The 18,207-nt window shown below is 40.9% G+C and overlaps 2 protein-coding genes across 3 annotated transcripts in view; both read right to left on the reverse strand.

Annotated features, from left to right (window-relative positions):
* Positions 1-3,211: 3,211 nt before the first annotated feature.
* Positions 3,212-7,818, reverse strand: LOC104930519 (transcription factor E2F2). 2 transcript variants are annotated; one of them, XM_027283838.1, is made up of 10 exons: positions 7,584-7,818; positions 5,748-5,997; positions 5,602-5,675; positions 5,054-5,094; positions 4,834-4,889; positions 4,495-4,681; positions 4,249-4,404; positions 3,841-3,955; positions 3,478-3,622; positions 3,212-3,395 (listed from the first exon to the last, which is right to left on the reverse strand). In XM_027283838.1, the coding sequence occupies exons 1-10, from the start codon at positions 7,686-7,688 to the stop codon at positions 3,367-3,369; spliced, it is 1,158 nt and encodes a 385-aa protein (XP_027139639.1). In that variant the 5' UTR covers positions 7,689-7,818; the 3' UTR covers positions 3,212-3,366. The 2 variants fall into 2 exon arrangements, with proteins under 2 accessions (XP_027139639.1, XP_010743627.3); XM_010745325.3 differs by having other exon boundaries at positions 5,602-5,997.
* A 1,899-nt stretch (positions 7,819-9,717) lies between these two features.
* Positions 9,718-18,207, reverse strand: part of myt1la (myelin transcription factor 1-like, a) — a 66,111-nt gene continuing 57,621 nt past the window's right edge. Inside the window, exons 21-26 of the mRNA XM_019259172.2 lie at positions 16,624-16,845; positions 16,302-16,393; positions 16,120-16,223; positions 15,427-15,570; positions 14,223-14,285; positions 9,718-12,674 (exon numbers count right to left, since the gene is read on the reverse strand). Coding sequence (XP_019114717.1) covers positions 12,534-12,674; positions 14,223-14,285; positions 15,427-15,570; positions 16,120-16,223; positions 16,302-16,393; positions 16,624-16,845 — 766 coding nt within the window. The 3' untranslated portion in view covers positions 9,718-12,533. The remainder of the gene's footprint in view (positions 12,675-14,222; positions 14,286-15,426; positions 15,571-16,119; positions 16,224-16,301; positions 16,394-16,623; positions 16,846-18,207) is intronic.

Consider the following 18,207-nt stretch of genomic DNA (forward strand, 5'->3'; position numbering starts at 1 on the left):
CTCTCCGTTGCCAGGTTTAGACTCATGTTCGGGGTTATACTTGCATCAATTCAACAATCAAACAGACCAGAGAGGAAACTAAATAACTCACTCAGTGAGAATTCATGAAATAGTTAACAGAATGTCATAAAAACCGTCGCGGTTCTCCTCCTACTTTTTTCCAAGAAGAAGATTCAGACAACTCCTATAAATGTTGGACACGCTGTGCCAAACCAATAGGAAGCCATCCATCTCCATGTTACATGCACATCGGTTATTTTTCCCCTCAAGTGATGCCAGAAAAGTCGATGCCAAGTGTGTCTCAACATGTCTTCAGCATGTTTTCTGAGCTTCAAAGCGTCACTGCAGGAACTCCCAGAGTCACCAAACGCCGCCATAAAAAACCCCAGAGCGAAAACACAGTAAAACTGCTACGAGTAGCAATTCAGAAAAGGGTGTTTTTATGGTTTTTGGTGCAATTATGACTTAAAAAATACATCTGGAGGGGAAAAAAACTTAAATCTATGCTTGGTAGTGTTATTTTAACCCCTTCATAAAGCACTTTATGTGTGGTTAGTTGATGAGGCTTACTGGAAACACTCCGGTGGGACTGAGTCACTTATTGGAAAAGGGATCCTTTTCTGTGACGTTTGGGGATTTGGACAATTTGTCATTTAACGGAGCACTCCGGCAATTTAATATCGCTGACATACTGTTTTTGTTTTTTTTATTATAGCTAAACTGCAAAAAATGTGTCATCCTACACTTCCCGTAATGCTCGTAATGGTGTCTTTTTAGAACCTTTTAAAACTTCTTACCCCAGTTTGCAACAGATACGTCCAGGCTGGATCCAGGCTGAAGCTTCTCGAGAGACATCAGAGTAGTAAAACTGATCATCATGGTCCCATGGCTTGGGACCAAAACCACGTAGGAGGTGTCTTAGGTAATTCTGCGCTAACACGTCGCTGCCAAGTAGCTGCACACTAGATTTTGGGAAAGTCAGGAAAACAAATCCGGACTTGCCTCTAAGGACTGAGACTTACGAGCCTCATCATCACAGTTTAAAAGGTATCCGTGGAATACTTTTATAATCAAACGTACATTTTACACTCCGTGTTTCTCGCCTTCAGCTCTAACAAACTTCCTACTCGTAAAACATCTGCAAAGCAGATTTTTATTATGGTACACGGTTACGTCTTTGTTTTCGAGCTCTTCTTCTTCTCTAACTTAATGCACACTCAAATCTGTGTATCTGCCTCGCCTCTGTCTTTGCTGACACGTTATTAACTGACTGCAGAGATATACCGCGTTGTGCATGTGCGTCCTTCCGTACGTACTTCCAAACTCTTGCAGCATCGTTCTGCTCAGCGTCGTCGCCTCCCCATACCGGTGCCTGCTGCAGCGTTTTTCTTTCTTTTTCATGCTTTACGTTGGACGAAAGTGTGCTTTCTTGACAGAAGATGCCAAAACTATTGCTGGAGATTGCGAGATGTAGACAGCAAAGTAATGCACACTTAAAAGTAAAATTACATGTTTAAAAACGTACAAGTACTCCCAAAAAATACTTAATTACAGTACTGGGAGTAGCAAATGGCTCAAAATACTAAATTAAGTGTCCAAAACTTAAAACAGCTGATGCATTTTTAATTGATTTGATTGTTTTAAAGTCACCTGCCTGGGTATTAGCCCGTCCAGGTCACTCTCTCTTGTTGCTTTCTTGTAGTTTTGGATCTCTGACAACTTGTTCTTCTGCTCCTGTCACTGTCAGTATGACTTCAACCAAAAACCTAAAATGCAAGACAGCTTTAAGTATCTCTGTGGGTCCTCCTGACAGTTTGATAGATAGAGGAGAGGCTCTGGGAAGGTTCGGCCTGCAGGGTTTCGTCTTGAGGTTTGGACGTTGTGGTGGCACTCATGGGAAACACACACACACACACACACACACACACACACACACACACACACACACACACACACACACACACACACACACACAGAGTGCCTGGCAGCCATCACGGTCCTGTCCACAGGCAAAATGAGAGACAATCAAGCATCATTTCCTCTATTACCCTCTGTTCCATATTCAGTATGTTGGTGGGAGGAAAGCAGCCTCGACCTATTCAGTCCTGTGAGTAAATCAAAAAACACACACGCTGTTTTAGATTTCTTTACGGGTATTTGTGAGATGACTTTCTACTCTGACCGTGCAGAAGAACTTTCTTAAATATCCCCAGAACAGGGTTATGATGCAGTGATGCTGTCTGTCCACCAGGTGGCGGCGTTGCAGAGGAAGCAGATCTCTTAAATCCTGCAGAGGTGTTGAATGATCACAAACCGCTGCGGCTTGTGGAGGGAAAAACTTTAACTTTACTAATTCTCTGTTGATGGCAGATCATTAATCAGTCTGACAAAGTCCAGAATCAAGCTGAGTGTGCACTTTATAATAACAACTCATCGTTCATCTTTAACATGAAGTTTCCTCAGCCTCAGTCTAACACACAGCTGTGAGAGTTCCTTTAAAGCGCGTTAGTGAATCTAATCTAACTGCTCTATTATTCTACCATAAGGTAGATTACTGTGAGTGGTACTGTGGTGTGCACTGGACTGAGTTTTCATCAATAATTAACCTGTAATTCTATCTGTGATTTTTATTTAGACTGTTTTTAAACTTTTTAAGTTTATTCTGAATCATTTTCTCCAGTTATCAACAAAGTAAGTTTTCCTGAAAAATTTACCTTCCTGCAGATTCTTCCTCTTCACTCCATGCCTGTCTGCTCACAGGTGGAACCACAGAGAGGTCAAAGGTCACCTCAGCAGTGTGTAAGGTCCCACATGACCTCCAACCTTAAGGCTGCGGGCTGGTGACAGGAAACACGGTTTCCCAGTTTGATAGCAGTCAGTTTTTATTGATTATTTGAAACCAGCTGACGTCCGAAATACAAAAAAAAAGTTAAAAAAAAATATGAAGAAAGTAAAACATCAGTCAGCAAACGTTCTGCATGTCAGGACATAATAACACTGCAGCTCTCTGCAGCACAGAGGTACAGCTGTGTACCTACAAATGAACGGATTCACTCCTCTCTGCGACAAACAGAAAGTTACAAACATCTCGGTCGTCCTCACCTTCACCGCCTTTTACATGATTTCTCACAGCAGGCGGACCGGACTGAACGAAACCAACCTCACGAGGAGTTCAATAAAAAACACTTTAAATGTCTTTGTCTGTCTCTGATCAGTTCAGCAGGTTTAAACACATCAGTCAGTTTAAATTCTCTTTGAACGATCCTGGTCCTGAAGATAATCCAGTCAGGCGTCCGTTGTTTTTCCAGCCTCGTGTCTGAACCGGACAGCTGGCGCCTCCCGTTGGTCGGCTGGTGGCTATGCACTCTACACAGCACTCTGTCGCCCCAAGGACTCTGCAACAACGAGTAACTCATCATCTTGTTGATCTTGTTGTATTATTCTATTACCTTAACACCTTCTATGACTGGTTGTTACCTGTGTGCAGCGTAGCCGTCTTTATCCGGCTTTCCTCCAACGTTAAGAAGCAGTCGCTCGTCTCTCCGGTCGTGTCTTCCATCCCGACGTCACAGCTCAACACCGTGATGGGCTTCCCCGCCTTCAGATGGATCTGGATGTTGTCCTACATCGACACACAACCCGAGTCAACCCAACGATGTTGCTTTTAATGTCTTCTCGTAGTTAGTAGTATTTATGAATACTGTCCAACATCTACATTTTCTAGTGATGTAACGAGAGATTTCTGTTCCATCTTTACAGTTTTATTCAAAAGTACATACAGGGCATGTTTATTTGAGTTCATCTTTGTCGAATAATCAACAGCAGACATCGGCTGTTTACCCTTTTGGGAGCGGGAACCTTCAGTCTTGTTTCTTCTGGAGCTTTGACAACAAACAGCGTCTGTTCCTGGAGGACCGTGAGTCGGCTGAAGTCCTCGTGAGTCACGTAGGCAAACGTGAAGGAAAGGTTAAAGAAAGGTTTTTTTAAATATCTGTATTCATAATTGATTTATTCACATCCTCGTTTGGAACAAAACATTTTAAGCCTCCTGGCACAGGACTGTAATTTGAGTCATATAAAACATAACTTTTCCCAGAGCAGAAGTGCTGCCTAGACAGATAACACCTGTTCACAGTGGACATGCGAGGCAGAATCGCCTCATGGGTTCTTAAAAATCTGAGGTTCTGAGAAGCTCTGAGATCTGGGCGAGTCGGGGTATATGGAACTGTGTCCGACGTGAAAGGATATGCCGCGTTTTCCTCATCGTCCGTCACGTCGAAGAGCTGCTGGGCGCAGCTTTTGATGAGGCCGTCCAGCGTGTCCTCCACCAGCTTCATGTTGTCCAACTCTCTCTGGAACATCTGCTCGTTCTTCCACAGGAAGCTGGAGATCTGACTCTCTCCCCTGGACGGTGAGAGAACAGGTTGACTGCGAAGCTAAAACAGGCGATTCACAAGACACCCGGGAAAACATCATCCCGTCTGTTTTACTCACGTCCACGTGAATAAGTGGGCCGCCGGCTTGTCGATGAGGTTGATGCCTCGCAGGACGTTGGTGACGTCGTTGAGTCGTCGCCTGCGGGTCTGCAGGCTCGCGACCACCTGCCTGACGTCCAGCAGGCCGCCCGGAGCCGTCAGCATCATCTCCAGGAAGCGCTTCACCAGCGCGCGCATGGAAACCTCTGGACATGCAACATGACGCCCAGAGTTAGAGGTTCATAACCCTCTGCGGGGTTTAATGACATCTGTGTTGTTGCTAAAAACAAGATGTTTCTATCTATCATCTTCAGATTCAAACAATCTGATCTGAACAACGATTCAGAGAAGCGCTCACCCTTTTTGGTGTCTGTCTCGGTCCAGTTCTCGTCTGTCCTCTGCTGCAGGCCGTCACTGGAAACAAACACACATTCGGGGATCTTACTTTATATTGATGTGTCATTTCTGTCAAACTCATGTAAAATACTCTGTTTGTCAACATGTACAGGAGCCTCGTCAATGTCCCACCATGCATAACACCTGCTCACAGATGGAAAACCAGAAAAGGTTCATTTTACCTAGTCGTCTTGGTTCCTGAGGTCTTCCAGGGACTTGAATCCTGGAGTAGAGGAAGTGAAAACATGGTATGTTAGAGCTGCTCTGGTTTAAAAGAAAGGTATGTAATCTTAAATTTAGAGCTACATGTGTGGTTCCCGAGCTGCTATGTGTGTTTAATATGTAGAATTAAGGATTAATTTAGACCAAAGCGGACTTAATAGTGTGAAAATTATCTTTTTTGGAGAGATTTATTTTGTGTTTGTTCATTTTTAAGTGAATTTACGATAATCTGTGAGGTGAAATTAACATTTTTGTCAACAGAGTGAGCTGTGTGTCGAGTGTTTGTGGTTCATCAAAAGGATTTTACTCTTTAACAATCTTCATCTCTGCAGGAATCCTTTTCAAAATATCACCAAACACTTACAATAACTTTAAGTATTTGGTCCTTTAGTAAAAAAATAAAGACAAACTGTCAAACAACAACTCAAACTTTTTATTAATCCAAAGAGCTACGATGACAAAGAGCTACGATGTGAAACACACCAGAAAATATGAAGCATCTCCTCACCTGCTGTGACGGATCCACTGCAGGAGGTTCAGGTGCAGGAAGCTCAGGTGCAGGAAGCTCAGGTGCAGGAGATTCTGGTGCAGGAAGTTCTGGTTCAGGGGGGTCCCATACACGGGCCACCACGTTAGAAAAACCAGCACACACACCTTCATAAGTATCTTCTTCTTCCTCATCATCGCCCCCGCCTGCGGCCCACTGCTCCTCCTCATCAGACGACTCGGCCCCCCAGGAGCTGATCATGCTCAGGGACCCGTCCAGGCAGGGGGGCATGATGGGGATGGCGTCTCTGTTGACCCCATCGGCTGTGATGTCCTCCGGCAGGAAGTGGTCCTCGCAGATTAAATGCTGCTCTGTCCAGCTCTGCTTGTCGGTCTCCCTCAGTGCCGCCAGCCACACCTGAACAAAGTCATCAGTGTGACATGATTAGGGATGTAACGATGCATCGTGACACGATTAAAAATCGGTACAAATGCGTTGACAGAAAAAATGAATCGCGATTCTTCACAAATGCGAGAGAAGTAGGATATGTTCTTTTTAGAAATAGAAAATTATTATAACCTTTATTTAACCAGATAAAAAATCCATTGAGATCAAGACCTCTTTCACAAGGGTGACCTGGCCAAGAAAGGCTCGTCATAGTGGTCAAAAAACTGAGGAGCAGCAAGATGCAGAACATCATTCGAGCGTAGTGCATAACGGCTTTCAGTTCTCCGAAGGAAAGTGCATAAAAAAAGTGAGAATTAAGCCAAGAAGAGCCTTATACACCAGAGTCATCCAGTGTGTGTAGCGTCTCATCTCCAAGGAAGGCATGCAAGCTTTTGTATATAGTTCACAGTGATGGGTGAGGCCGGCGACAACCAGTGATGAACCGTAGAGCACAAAATATCTTTGAAACAGAGGAGCAGTTTGAAATCACCTGTGTGGCGGCATTTTGGATTCCCTATATACACAAATACAACCGTGAGAAATGGACAGACAAAACCAAAACAATAAATCTTGCAAGAGACTGCAACATATAGCGGCAACACGGGCAATTTGAGCAACATATTAGCCGCCACCACAGTGAGAAGATTAGATTAGATTAGATTAGATTAGATTAGATTAGATTAGATAGATACTTTATCCCACCACACTTTTGACAGCAGCAAGATAGAAAAACAAAAAGTAGAAGAGGCCAAAACAAAAAAAACAAAAACACAATAAACAGACAGGAATTAAACGGACAGAAGTATCTATAACCTCGAAAAAAAAAACAATCAACCTTCAAAAACAGATAAGTACTGAATGGCATAAAAAGTGTCATGATATCAATTAATTCATTTTTATTTCTATACTACTTTATCTTTTATTTTCCATATATGTTCTGTGTATGCTCAATCCTGCCACAGTAAATTCTGTGTTTGTGTAAACTTGCATAGCGAATAAAATTAATTCTGATTCTGATATATAAAGAGTATTGTAGTGTAAAAGTGACCATAGTGTAAGTAATTTTGCAAAGAAAGTAACCATAATATAAATAGTAATTACAAAAATAAGTGACCATGATATAAATAAGAACTGCGAGGTATAAAAAAAAGTAACGTTACGCCACCTCGTGAGCGAAACTTGCACATTAGCAGTTTACTGTGAGACTGTTTCTAAAGAAAGGAGATATTTGTCATGTGTTGTGTTGTATATGTTGCACTTTTTTATAAGAGAACACAAACTGCACCTGAGATTTTTTTTCCTACAAATAAAAAGATAATTTAATTTGATCATAATTTGCCTGCAGCTCATTTTGATTAAAAAATAAAATAAAAAAAGGTGAGAAAATCGTATCGGGAACAAAAAACCGTGAACCGTATCGTTACATCCTTACACATGATGTTTATGTGTCACTGAACGCAGCGCGCAGTGACACCTGCTGGTCTGCAGTCGCAACAACACCTTATGTTTATTACACACATGCACATTCAAAGCAGCACAGAGATCCGGTACCGTACCTTGACCCTGGCCGGGTCTTTGGGGAAGCTGAAGAACCTCCTCGGTGCTCGGTTGAAGATCCGCACCTCGCGGTTCGGACAACCGGAGACGACACACTTCACCATGGTAACCGCGTCTCCTGCAACCCAAACCCAATGCCGACGGCTCCTCCACAGACCGGTCACCGGGACCGTGCAGGATTCAGAAACAACCGCCACAACGAGTCAGCTGATCCGGTTTATTTACTCTCACACCGGAAGGGGCGTGTCCATGACCCGGGGAATACAGCAATTGGAGGGAAAATTTGGCGCCACCTACCGTCCATCTAAAGGTTACTACACTCAGACTCAATCAAGAGTTACTGAGTTATTATTTATTCCTGCTTTTATGTTTGGAACATTAAAACTCAAAAAATGTCACGTTTAAACATTTAAAATTATTTGTAATATTTGCACAGTTATGGTCCACCTCCCTACAAAAGAAGAAGAAGAAGATATACTTTATTAATCCCTTGACGGAGAATCATTTTTTTTCACTCACACAAGTTAAAACGCATTGTAGAAAGTGAGATTTCCATTCTTCTGTATTTTATTTTAATTCTAAAGCAGGTCTAGATTTTATATGAATTCTGTCTTAAGTCTTTAAACGAGCCGTAATCATATGAGAGGATCTTTAAGGTTGATGAGATGAATCCATGACCTCAACGTTACGTTATGTAGCCGGCTTTGATGGCAGTCGTGACTGTTGATTCCCTGTGTTCCCACTTGTTTCCTTGTGTTTCTTGTGTTTACTTGACAGTCTCTCCTTGTTAGTCTCTGTGTTTGTGTGTTGTTGGTGTGACACATTTCCCTGGTCCCTCCTGAATAATCACGGATGAAGCACACCTGCCATTCTTCAGCTCACCTGCCTTCCACCAATTCATCACCTCAACTGGCCTTCCTCCCACATCTTGTCAGATCATTTGTTTAGCTACTGTGGTAGTCTATGTTCGGACCTCCTTAACTATTGTTCTTTGTGTTTCCCATTGGTTTCCTAGCCCGTTTCTAACCTCTGATCCTCCACCATCATCACCTTCTGCCATATACCTGCTTGCCTGCTCTCCACCAACCATCTCCGGACTGTCTATTCCACCCACTGCTTCACCTCAGGCATCTCCACCTCATCATCGGACCCTCTTCTTTCCACATCACGAATAAATCCCCTTCTCTTGCCAACCTTTGTCTGAGCCTGCGTTTTGGGTCAGTTCCTGTGTTATCATGATAATTTGCCATCCAGCCCTGTTTGCTGCAACTAATTATTCATCTGCAGCATGTTTTAAGCTTCACAAATCAGTTATTCATAGAAATAAACAGGTGCCTCGAATGAATAAAAAAACAAAATATATTTGGCAGTAATCATCAGCCTTTCAATTCAAAACAAGAGCAGGTCGTAAGCAGTGTTGCAACACAAGATTTATTCAGAGCAAGAGATGCCAACACCAGCATGATAAAAATTGTACAAACTTCACAAGTCAAATTAAAATATCACGTAGCAACTCGTGACCTTAAACATACAGCAAAAATACCAACGAAAACCATGCCATGTGGTAAGAAAACCGTTGTTGAAAGTTTGCGAGTAACAGAGAAAAAGGGGTAAAAGGAGAGAAAATGAATGTTGTATAAAAACCCCTTTTCAATGCACTGCTGAAAAGAAACAAACATTTTCATAAACTGATGATTTCACAAATATTCATATGGATTTCTTTTGCATTCTAGCATGTCACATGTTAGTGTTGAGATTCTCTATGTAAATAGTTACAGTTTAGCTTTTACATCTGATATTACAATATCTAGTCTATTGACTGTCTTTAAGTGGCAGAATTGTGCTTTTAACTCCCATTTCCTTTGTTATCAGTAAGAATAACTGACTAAATAAAAAATACAAGCTGTCAGTCTATCTAATGCAGTAGTTTACTGGCAGGAAGCTGCAGACACAAAGCTTTGGACAGAGATGTGAAGTCAGGGAATGAGGCTTTGCAGCAAAAAGTCCAAAGAAGAAATATCTTTAAAGGAAAACTCCCCCATTAGAGATGTTTGTTTGTTCTTCCTGTGGAAATTCGAGACTGATGGCAGAGAAACGGTGGGTAAACATCACTTTTTTTTTAGGGGTCAGCCCCTTAAAGACACCAATCAAATGGTCATGATTTGAAGTTATAGATGGTCAACTGTTGATTTCACCTTAAGTGCATCTGCTTGTCACAACAGTTCATTAAAGCTATACGATGCCTACATTGAAATTCTAACCTAAGGTGAATTGTTTTCATGCCCTCTTAGCAAATATTTTTCAAAATTTCAGAGGTTTGGAAAGTTTGGGGTCCCGACATCAATTTAAATACAACTAATCTCTGCTATCTGTGTTATATATTATATATCTGTCTCTGTTACATGGAAAATCATCAAAACTACTTTATACTCAACATGTGGTCCCTATGAAACAGATCTGATACACCAGATTAATATCAAAGCTGATACAGATCCTGTTATGGGCATCGGGTATTGGCCAGATGTCATTTATTCTAAAATTCAGTGTGCCACAGTCTTAAGACATTTTGTTTACATGCTAGTTGACTAGTAAGCATTTCTATACAAGTCATGTGTTTTCTAACTGAGAGCAACGTTTTCTGAAAGATTGTCAGAAATATTGTTCATCAGACTTTCAGCTCTTGAACACTGGAGAAACGCAGTCCCATAAAATACTGTTAATAAACTAGAAAACTCTTTGTGTTGTGACCTGGTATTCTTTTTAGACAGTTTACATGTTTGGTCTTGCAAAGCTTTACCTTTATTAGCAAAGTTGGGGGAGCTGCTGGTTCTGTTCTATAAACATCTATTTCAAGATCGTCTTTTTATGTTTCCTAAAACTGGAATCACAAGATGCTCCTAAATATTGTAGCAATTTAAATTTTAGTTGCCTAATTTACCAAAAATTCACCCAGAATCTGAAAGTGAATCTATCATTTGAAAAGAATAATTTTTAAATTGTTGGTGGTTTCATGTCCAAGTGCTCCATCTAGAACAATGTCTACCCAGATAATAAAAAGAACTTTTACTTTGACAAAATCCTGGACACCACTCGTCCTATTTCACAACTCTACTGACAGGTTGTGTAACCTGAAAAAGAAGAGAAACAGGGCTCATATTTCCGTTAGGAAAATTATATTTTAGATGGTTAAGCATGGAAACAACCACAAGTTAACTTTTCAGACAGAAGTGTGGTTCAGCATTCTGTTTTTGGTCATTCCAGTGGAGCAGGTCAACAGTGTCAGAGGACCAGATAGGGAGTTTTCCTTTAAATAATAAATCAACTCAGTGAAACATGTTCCAGTTGCTTTCAAACAGGAATCACCAGCGCAAAGTCTTGTCGAAAGTCACAGTTCCCACAAACTTGCTGTACAGTTTTTGCTTCATTTACCACGTGATAATACTTTGAAATACTCCAATAAAGTGCATGCATGATCGACGGTGTTCAGAAAACATACTCCATCAGTGCTGTGTGATTTTCAGACTGAACGTCTCGTATCGTAAGGCCGATTCAGATCAAATACTCAAGGTGGTAAATTCAGTGCACAGACAACGCGTTACGACTGCTGGCTCTAGTTTTCATTCATCTTTTTCAATAAACAATCAAAGATAATAAAAAAAGTGCTGCTTGGTCATCATGTCGTCTGGCATCATGTCCCATTGTGGCTCAGACAATAAGATGCATGATTGGAAAGACGTATTTTCTACAGGACGAGTGCAATATACAATGACAGATGGGGACGTTTGACCCTGTAAGTCCAGTGGAGCCGTCAGCCTTTAGAAAGGAAAATCATATCTACAAATCCTTTCGCCTGCCAAGTGCCTCTTAATCGACAATAAAAACATCAAAACATGGAAACAAAGGTGTCCCTGTGCAAAGTCGTACATGACAGAACCAAAGTCCTTTCACCCGCGTCAGATTCCTAAAACATGATTGTAGTAAAAGGTTTATACAAAACGCAATACATTTATAGTTAGTAAAAAGATCTATCAGCTCTTTGCTAGTTTTATTCATAAGAAATTGCATATACCCAAACGTTTTTTCATATAGATTGCATCCCATATCTAAACAAACGATTTAATATTATCATACCAATATTGCTGACACGTTGTCCTATTAGCTAGTCAAGGTTGATGATTAAAAGAAATTCAGAATGGCAGATTGTCTCCTACATTTTCTGTAGCCATTGGTCTTTCCCGCTTCGTTCTTCGCATGAACAAAGAAAAGCGACAGAACAGGACAGTTTGAAATGAAACAACTCCGAAAGGGGAATGATGGGATTTTGCACCAGTAAGTTTCCGTGTCATGATGTTTGAAATCTTCTTGCTTCTTATTAGCATTGGTTTTTCTCGTAATTTTCTCGCTAAAGATTTACAGTAATATTAGTGTCCGCGCGGTCCACGTTCAAACATTACAAAAATGAATGAATTTACATCCATTAAACAACCTCCAGCTTTACAGCTCTCGAGAAAAGCCTTTCGAAAAGTGATTGCTCTTCACGTTCGCCGCTCTGCTTCCCGTTAAACCCGTGACGCCCAGGTTTTCGATGTACGTAAATTGCATTTAAATAAAAAAATGATTCAAGCTTACGATAAATAAATAAATACATACATATACACTAGAATGTGCATACATTAGCAGCTATAAACAGTACATCACATTATATTAGATCATATGAAAATGTACAAAACGTGAATGTTGTTTAAAACATTGGTAATTGTTTTTTAAAGCAAGGCAACGACAATCAAAATGATAAAAAAAGAGATACCCATGGAGTTGAGAGCATAACAGCAGAAGAAATAAAAGAACTATGGTAGATTACAGCAGCAAAAAACAACCGATTCCCCTCTTTTTGACTTTTTTTTGTTGTTGTTTTTGCTTTGCATTTGTTATTTTGGCCTCAGTCAGGGCTAAACCTGGATACCCTGGACGGCCTGTTTGATGTTTTCCAGCAGCGCCTTGTTCTCCGGGCTCTGGTACTGGTCCTGGTGAGTGTACATGTCTGTCAATGTACTCACATAAGTGTCAAAGTTCTGTTCATTCATTGGCTCCTGTGAGGGGAAAAGAACCCATGAAGAAACAAACAATCAGAGGGATTAGAAGAGTGTGTGTATGTGCTTATAGACAATCAGCATCTTTTCTTTAAAACATTGGAAAGGTTTGGAAGACAGGCGGGCAGCAAGGGAAGTAAGGGAACACTACCAGGAAAGCATGGCTCAGTTACACAAATACTCTAATTTTAATATTACGTTTAATAACTATACTTCAGCCTATGAAGGTCTACGCAATGCAACTCCAAACCATGCAAAAATCAGGAGAGGGATGGTTAGCTTGTGGATAGATGGAAGGTTAATGTTTAGCATATGGAGACAAAATCAGGATGTTAAAAACCAATGGGAGTTTAATGGGCAGATGAAAGAGACACAACTGGTAATTCAACTTATCTTAGCCGACTGGGAGTTTAAATACTTGTCAGAGACAGAGCAGCTTTGGCTTCAAAAACAAACTTATTGGTTGAATTCAAACTCAGCAGTCAACTTTAGTGTTTTTAAAATAGAATTAAAGTCTACAGTTTACATGCGGCGTACCTCAGGGCTCCATTTTAGGCCCAGTTCTTTTTTTACTTGAATGAGCTTTCTAAGCCCCAAAAAACTGTCTATATCCATTTATAAGATGATTCCACACCTCAGGATTAATGTGCATTGCCAATGCAGAGAGTAGTGTGCCCTGTGTGCAGTAAGGTGGAAAGTAACAACATCTTAATTGCTATGTGCAGAAATTGTAGAAAGATTGCAGAATTTTGCAGATGTTAAACTTGGGCATAAAAAAGAACATTATTGAATGAATCCCAGGTTTTTGCAGAGTTGTTGCTTATCAATGTTCTTGTCTATTCTAATAATTTTGTAGTATTATGGTTACATCTGCAAATTATCAGTTTCCAAAGGGGATGTAGACGTTTTCAGTCAAATGTCATAATAAATTCATTATTTTGTCAGAATTTAAATTATATCACGTTTTGTGTAATAAATTCAGTCTTATTTGCATAAACCTACATATATTTTGACTTTCTTTGATACTTCAGTTTGCCGGTTACCTTGCAAACTTGCAAGTTTTACTGCAATGACCAGGTCCCGCCAACCACGGTTTAACTCAACCAGTCGATTATATCTGATTCCAGAGCAGCTCTTTCTCCAGGTTTAGCATTAACTAGTAGCATAGCTGTGATTTGAGCTATGGCATCATATTTCCTGTTAACTGCAAAACAAATTCCTCTTACTGTTAAGTTGAGTAAATGTGAGGTCTCAGAGGAGTCCTGGATGTCTGATCAGTTAATTATTTCAGTTCATGTGCGTGTATTCCAATTATTATTCATTATTAATTATGATTAAAAGTCTGTTTTGGGGAAAAGTGATTAAAGATCTGGATTTTTGCCACAGATAAGTTAAGCTACGTAAGTTAATATACTAAGTATACTGCGCTATAAATGGATAGTTGTGATGTGCGGACACCACAGTGGGCTGAAGGAGTCATAAGGGGGAGGGGAGGATGACAGTGCAGAAGAGAAGGATAATTGGATAAAGGATAAATGGATCTCTTACTCTGGGAGGCATCTGTAAACAGCAGTTATGCTTTACTGGGGCCTCTTTCTGTGGCAGCGGTCTCTACAGGAGAGGGTGTACAGAGAAGTCTATTAGCCCGCTAGACACACGGCAGTGGTCACAAGGCTTCATTAAGCTACACCGAGAAAGAACAACACAATGTCCGCCTTAGCAAGCCGTCACCCCCCCTCCTGCACGGTTCACACTGCAGCGACTGCAGCTTTACTCAGATCTGAATGGACAGCAAAACAAAAAAAATCACAAGTTTCTCTGCATTATCGTGAAACCTGACATAACGACGCAACTATGGGAGAATAAAAAACAATGCCATAAATCAGAGTTCTTAGTGTCCTGCAGTGTGAACGGAGCTTTAGATTTGGTATTTTTCTAGAAAGAAGAAAGTTCTACCAATCCTACCGTGTTGAATTTCCAATTTCCACTCTGTCCGATGCAAATTTTAGAGATTATTTTAGGGGGTGTAAAGTTAAAATAGCTTGTTAAGACGGACATTTTTCGGACAGGCTATCAGTTATCGAGCAACTCGGGTTCATACTGCTTCGAGAGAGATTATCCAATTAGCCCCAGTCTTCTTTCTACACTCAGACAACATGACGTTAAAAAACAGCCATGATCACTTCGCTCAAACTGAAAAAAAAAAAAAGACGGGGCTGTTTTCCTTGTGAAACTCTGTGAGGCGTTGTAAAGCACAGAAGAAGAAGAAGAAGAAGAAGCACAGCATGGGACTGCTGGGAAAAAAAAGAAGGTGGTGAACAGAAAGAAGCAGGATGAGGAAAAAACCTGAGTGTCGCTGCTACAGAAACTTTAAACACCTCCCTGAATTCAAATGTTAGTTCAAATCTTTATTGTCTAATGTTTTGAAATAAAGCAGGAAACAAAAGTTAGCACATTAAATATGAAACATCTGGATAAGTTCTTCATACAGTATGACAGGCAGGAGTCAGGGCAAAAAGAAATCATGATTATTACAAGAAATATCAACAAGCTCCTGTTGGGTAGGTGGATTATTGACAAATTACCTACCAAAATAAAACTTCTTATATTTACTTTTAATGTCACCTCATTAACTATCCTAAGGAAAGCTCAGTCTAGACGCAGGATAATATTACTTTTGCTGTAAAGCACAATCCTGTAAGAACAAAACAAACTGTTTGTTTCGTGAAGGTGCAGTCGACTCCTCTCTTACCATGTGTGGAAGCTGGATGTTGGCTAAGCTGTTGATGAGCGACTGGCTGAGGTTGGCCAGCTCGTGCAGCAGTGAGTCGTTCTGCTGCTCGATCACCTTATTCTCCTCCTCGATGGACTTCAGGTTGGTCTCCATGGTGGTGATCTACCGGAGGAGGAAATAAGTTCATCAGCATGTTTCTGTGTTGGTGGACGTTTTATGGAGAGGTGGCAGGGAACGTGTTCAATTCAAACTATCGGATCTAAAGCTACAGAGGTGTTTCAGATTAAAAGCCTCCCCTAAAAGAGAGCAGGGGTGCCTTAAGGTTTATAGATGTGAGATTTAAGACATTAATATAGCAGCAAACAACTATTTACTGTGTAAAGATATAATAGAGTCGTGTTGTTGTTGAATTAAGTGTTTTATGATCCGTGAGGTAAAGATTCTGTCTTTTTCAATGAAGACTTTTCTTTTAAAAAAGTAGAAAGAGGTGGAAAGGAAGCAATGCAAACAGCATTTCTGTGAGTAAATCTATTAAGACAACAGGTAAACATGCAGGAGGTAGACGTCTTATTAAAAAAAATATGATATTATATAATAAAGGGGAAATAGAAAGTCAGTTAATGAACATGTTTCTACTGTTTTTCAGTCTCAGTATGCTCATACACTTGTATATAATGTATTAATGCTGCAGCTGACACACACTCGTCTTACTTGTGTTCTCAGTTTTATCATGTCTGATTCCACTTGATTGTTAGACTCGTTCAGATCTTTGATTTCTTCATCCAGCTGTTTGATTTCTTCATCGTTTTCGATGCCTGAAACAAAAAAACAAAACGTTTAATTTGATTCGGATGAGTTTTAGTTGAGGATCACTCTCAGGGTTTGGTTTTCACCTTTGCTTGCTCTTTGTTTGATTGTCAGCATCTCCACGCTGCTCATCCGGGCTTTCTTCATGGCCGAGGTGGCGCGGGGACAACCGGAAAGACTGGAACAAAACACGCACAATGAAGAGAGGTTAGGTGATGGATCATCAATCTGCTGCACATTTACAAGTCTGTGACAGTTGATTTGAATTTGCATCAGGATAAACACTGCAGAGCTGAAGTAAAGTGAAGTAAGCTTTCAATATGATAATAATAATAAAAACAGTGAGTATAACACAAAATCAAAGACAGTGTAATGCTTTAAAACAGATTGACACAGAGCCACGCCCACCTCCGATGGGTCAGGAAGCTCCCGCTGACGTGTCCCGAGCCGTCGCAGCCTGGGGTCGGGCAGCTCATGCCGTCCGTCTTTCCAGATTTCCAGACGAACTGCGAGCCGTTCACGTAGCTGTCCTTCTGCCTCTTCGCCGCCAAGGGACAGCCCGACGCGCTGCGGTGGGAGGCATATTTCCCCGTCACGTGACCCTGTCCATCACAGCCGGGCACCGGACACCTGAGAGAGGACACAAAAGAGCAGAAACTTCAGCAGCATCCTGAACAATATGCACTAATAAACACACCACACCTTGTTGTGGCTGAGTCCAAATAGAAAAGGTTCTGTGGTTTCTTTGGCAACACCTACAAGCTGTAGGTGATCATCTTATCATCTTATCCCAGCTTCTCCACCACCTGCTGCTGCTGGAGATTAAACATCATACCCGCTGCTTCATATGCTGCCAGCTCTCCATTTAACCCGGTCACATTTAAGCTATCAGACTAAAACACGTAAATCTAACGCAGCCTTTTAAAATAAGTACCCAGAGTCACGACTCATCCCTCCCTCCTGCCCTCCGAGGCCTCCAGGCCACGGCAGCAGTCACCACGAGGAGGACAAACACCTCTGGCTCTGCAGATGACACCTCCTGAGCTCCCAGACGCTCCGCTCTGCCTCCCGCATCCCAAAACGCCCTTCACCGTGACATTTTGGGCTGATTATTATGAGCCGAGCGTCGGCGGGGCCCCGCTCCCCAGCCGAGCTCAGGTTAAGCTTAATTATAAGTTCACTGTTAATGATGATGGTGGATGGAACAGAGGTGGCAGCAACAGCTGGCTGCAGACTGACACCGGCTGAACTTTAGATTATTCACAAGGTCGTGTTGGCTTAACATTACGGCGCTGCTTTAAGGAAAATGTCAAACGCTCACTAGTGCTAACCTTTACTGGACTTGGCCTGCTGGGAGCGGGAGGTGAAGTGGAGGACTGACCACAGCTCCTCTCTAAAATATTCTCTCCTGAAGTTAGAAAGGTCAGCGAACACAGACAGCATTTTAAGAGAAAGTAGATGGATGAATCTATCAACAGCTTGACTGACTGGACTGGAACGTGGCTGCTAAAATTTAAGGTTATAGAAGAAAATATATGAAGATCGGGGGAGAATTTTTGATGCATTTTCATTTTAAATCACTTTTTCAAACTAGTGCTGGAACACTTTGTTGATTAATCTATTAGTCTTATTGATTTTAGTAATTAATCAATAATTGAAATCATTTATCCAGCAAAAGAAAAGAAAAGTAATGACTAACAGTTTCTTAAATCTGATGATCTGCTTTGTTTTACATCTTTATAATCTGAATATTTTGGGGTTTTAAACAGTTGATTAGACTAAACAAGCTATTGTTTGTATTATTATACTTTTATACTATGATACTATTGTACTATATTTATTGGCTGAATTAATCCAATAATAAAGACAATGATTGGCCTAATTTTAAAAGTCAGTGTTGCCATTTTTACTTCCTAATTTCACAAAACAAAAGACATAGTTTGATGACGTTATGAAATAGCGTGGGATCGCGGGAGTCTTCTTTGTTAAAGG

Source organism: Larimichthys crocea, chromosome XI, assembly GCF_000972845.2.
Source record: "Larimichthys crocea isolate SSNF chromosome XI, L_crocea_2.0, whole genome shotgun sequence".
Classification (NCBI taxonomy): domain Eukaryota; kingdom Metazoa; phylum Chordata; class Actinopteri; family Sciaenidae; genus Larimichthys; species Larimichthys crocea.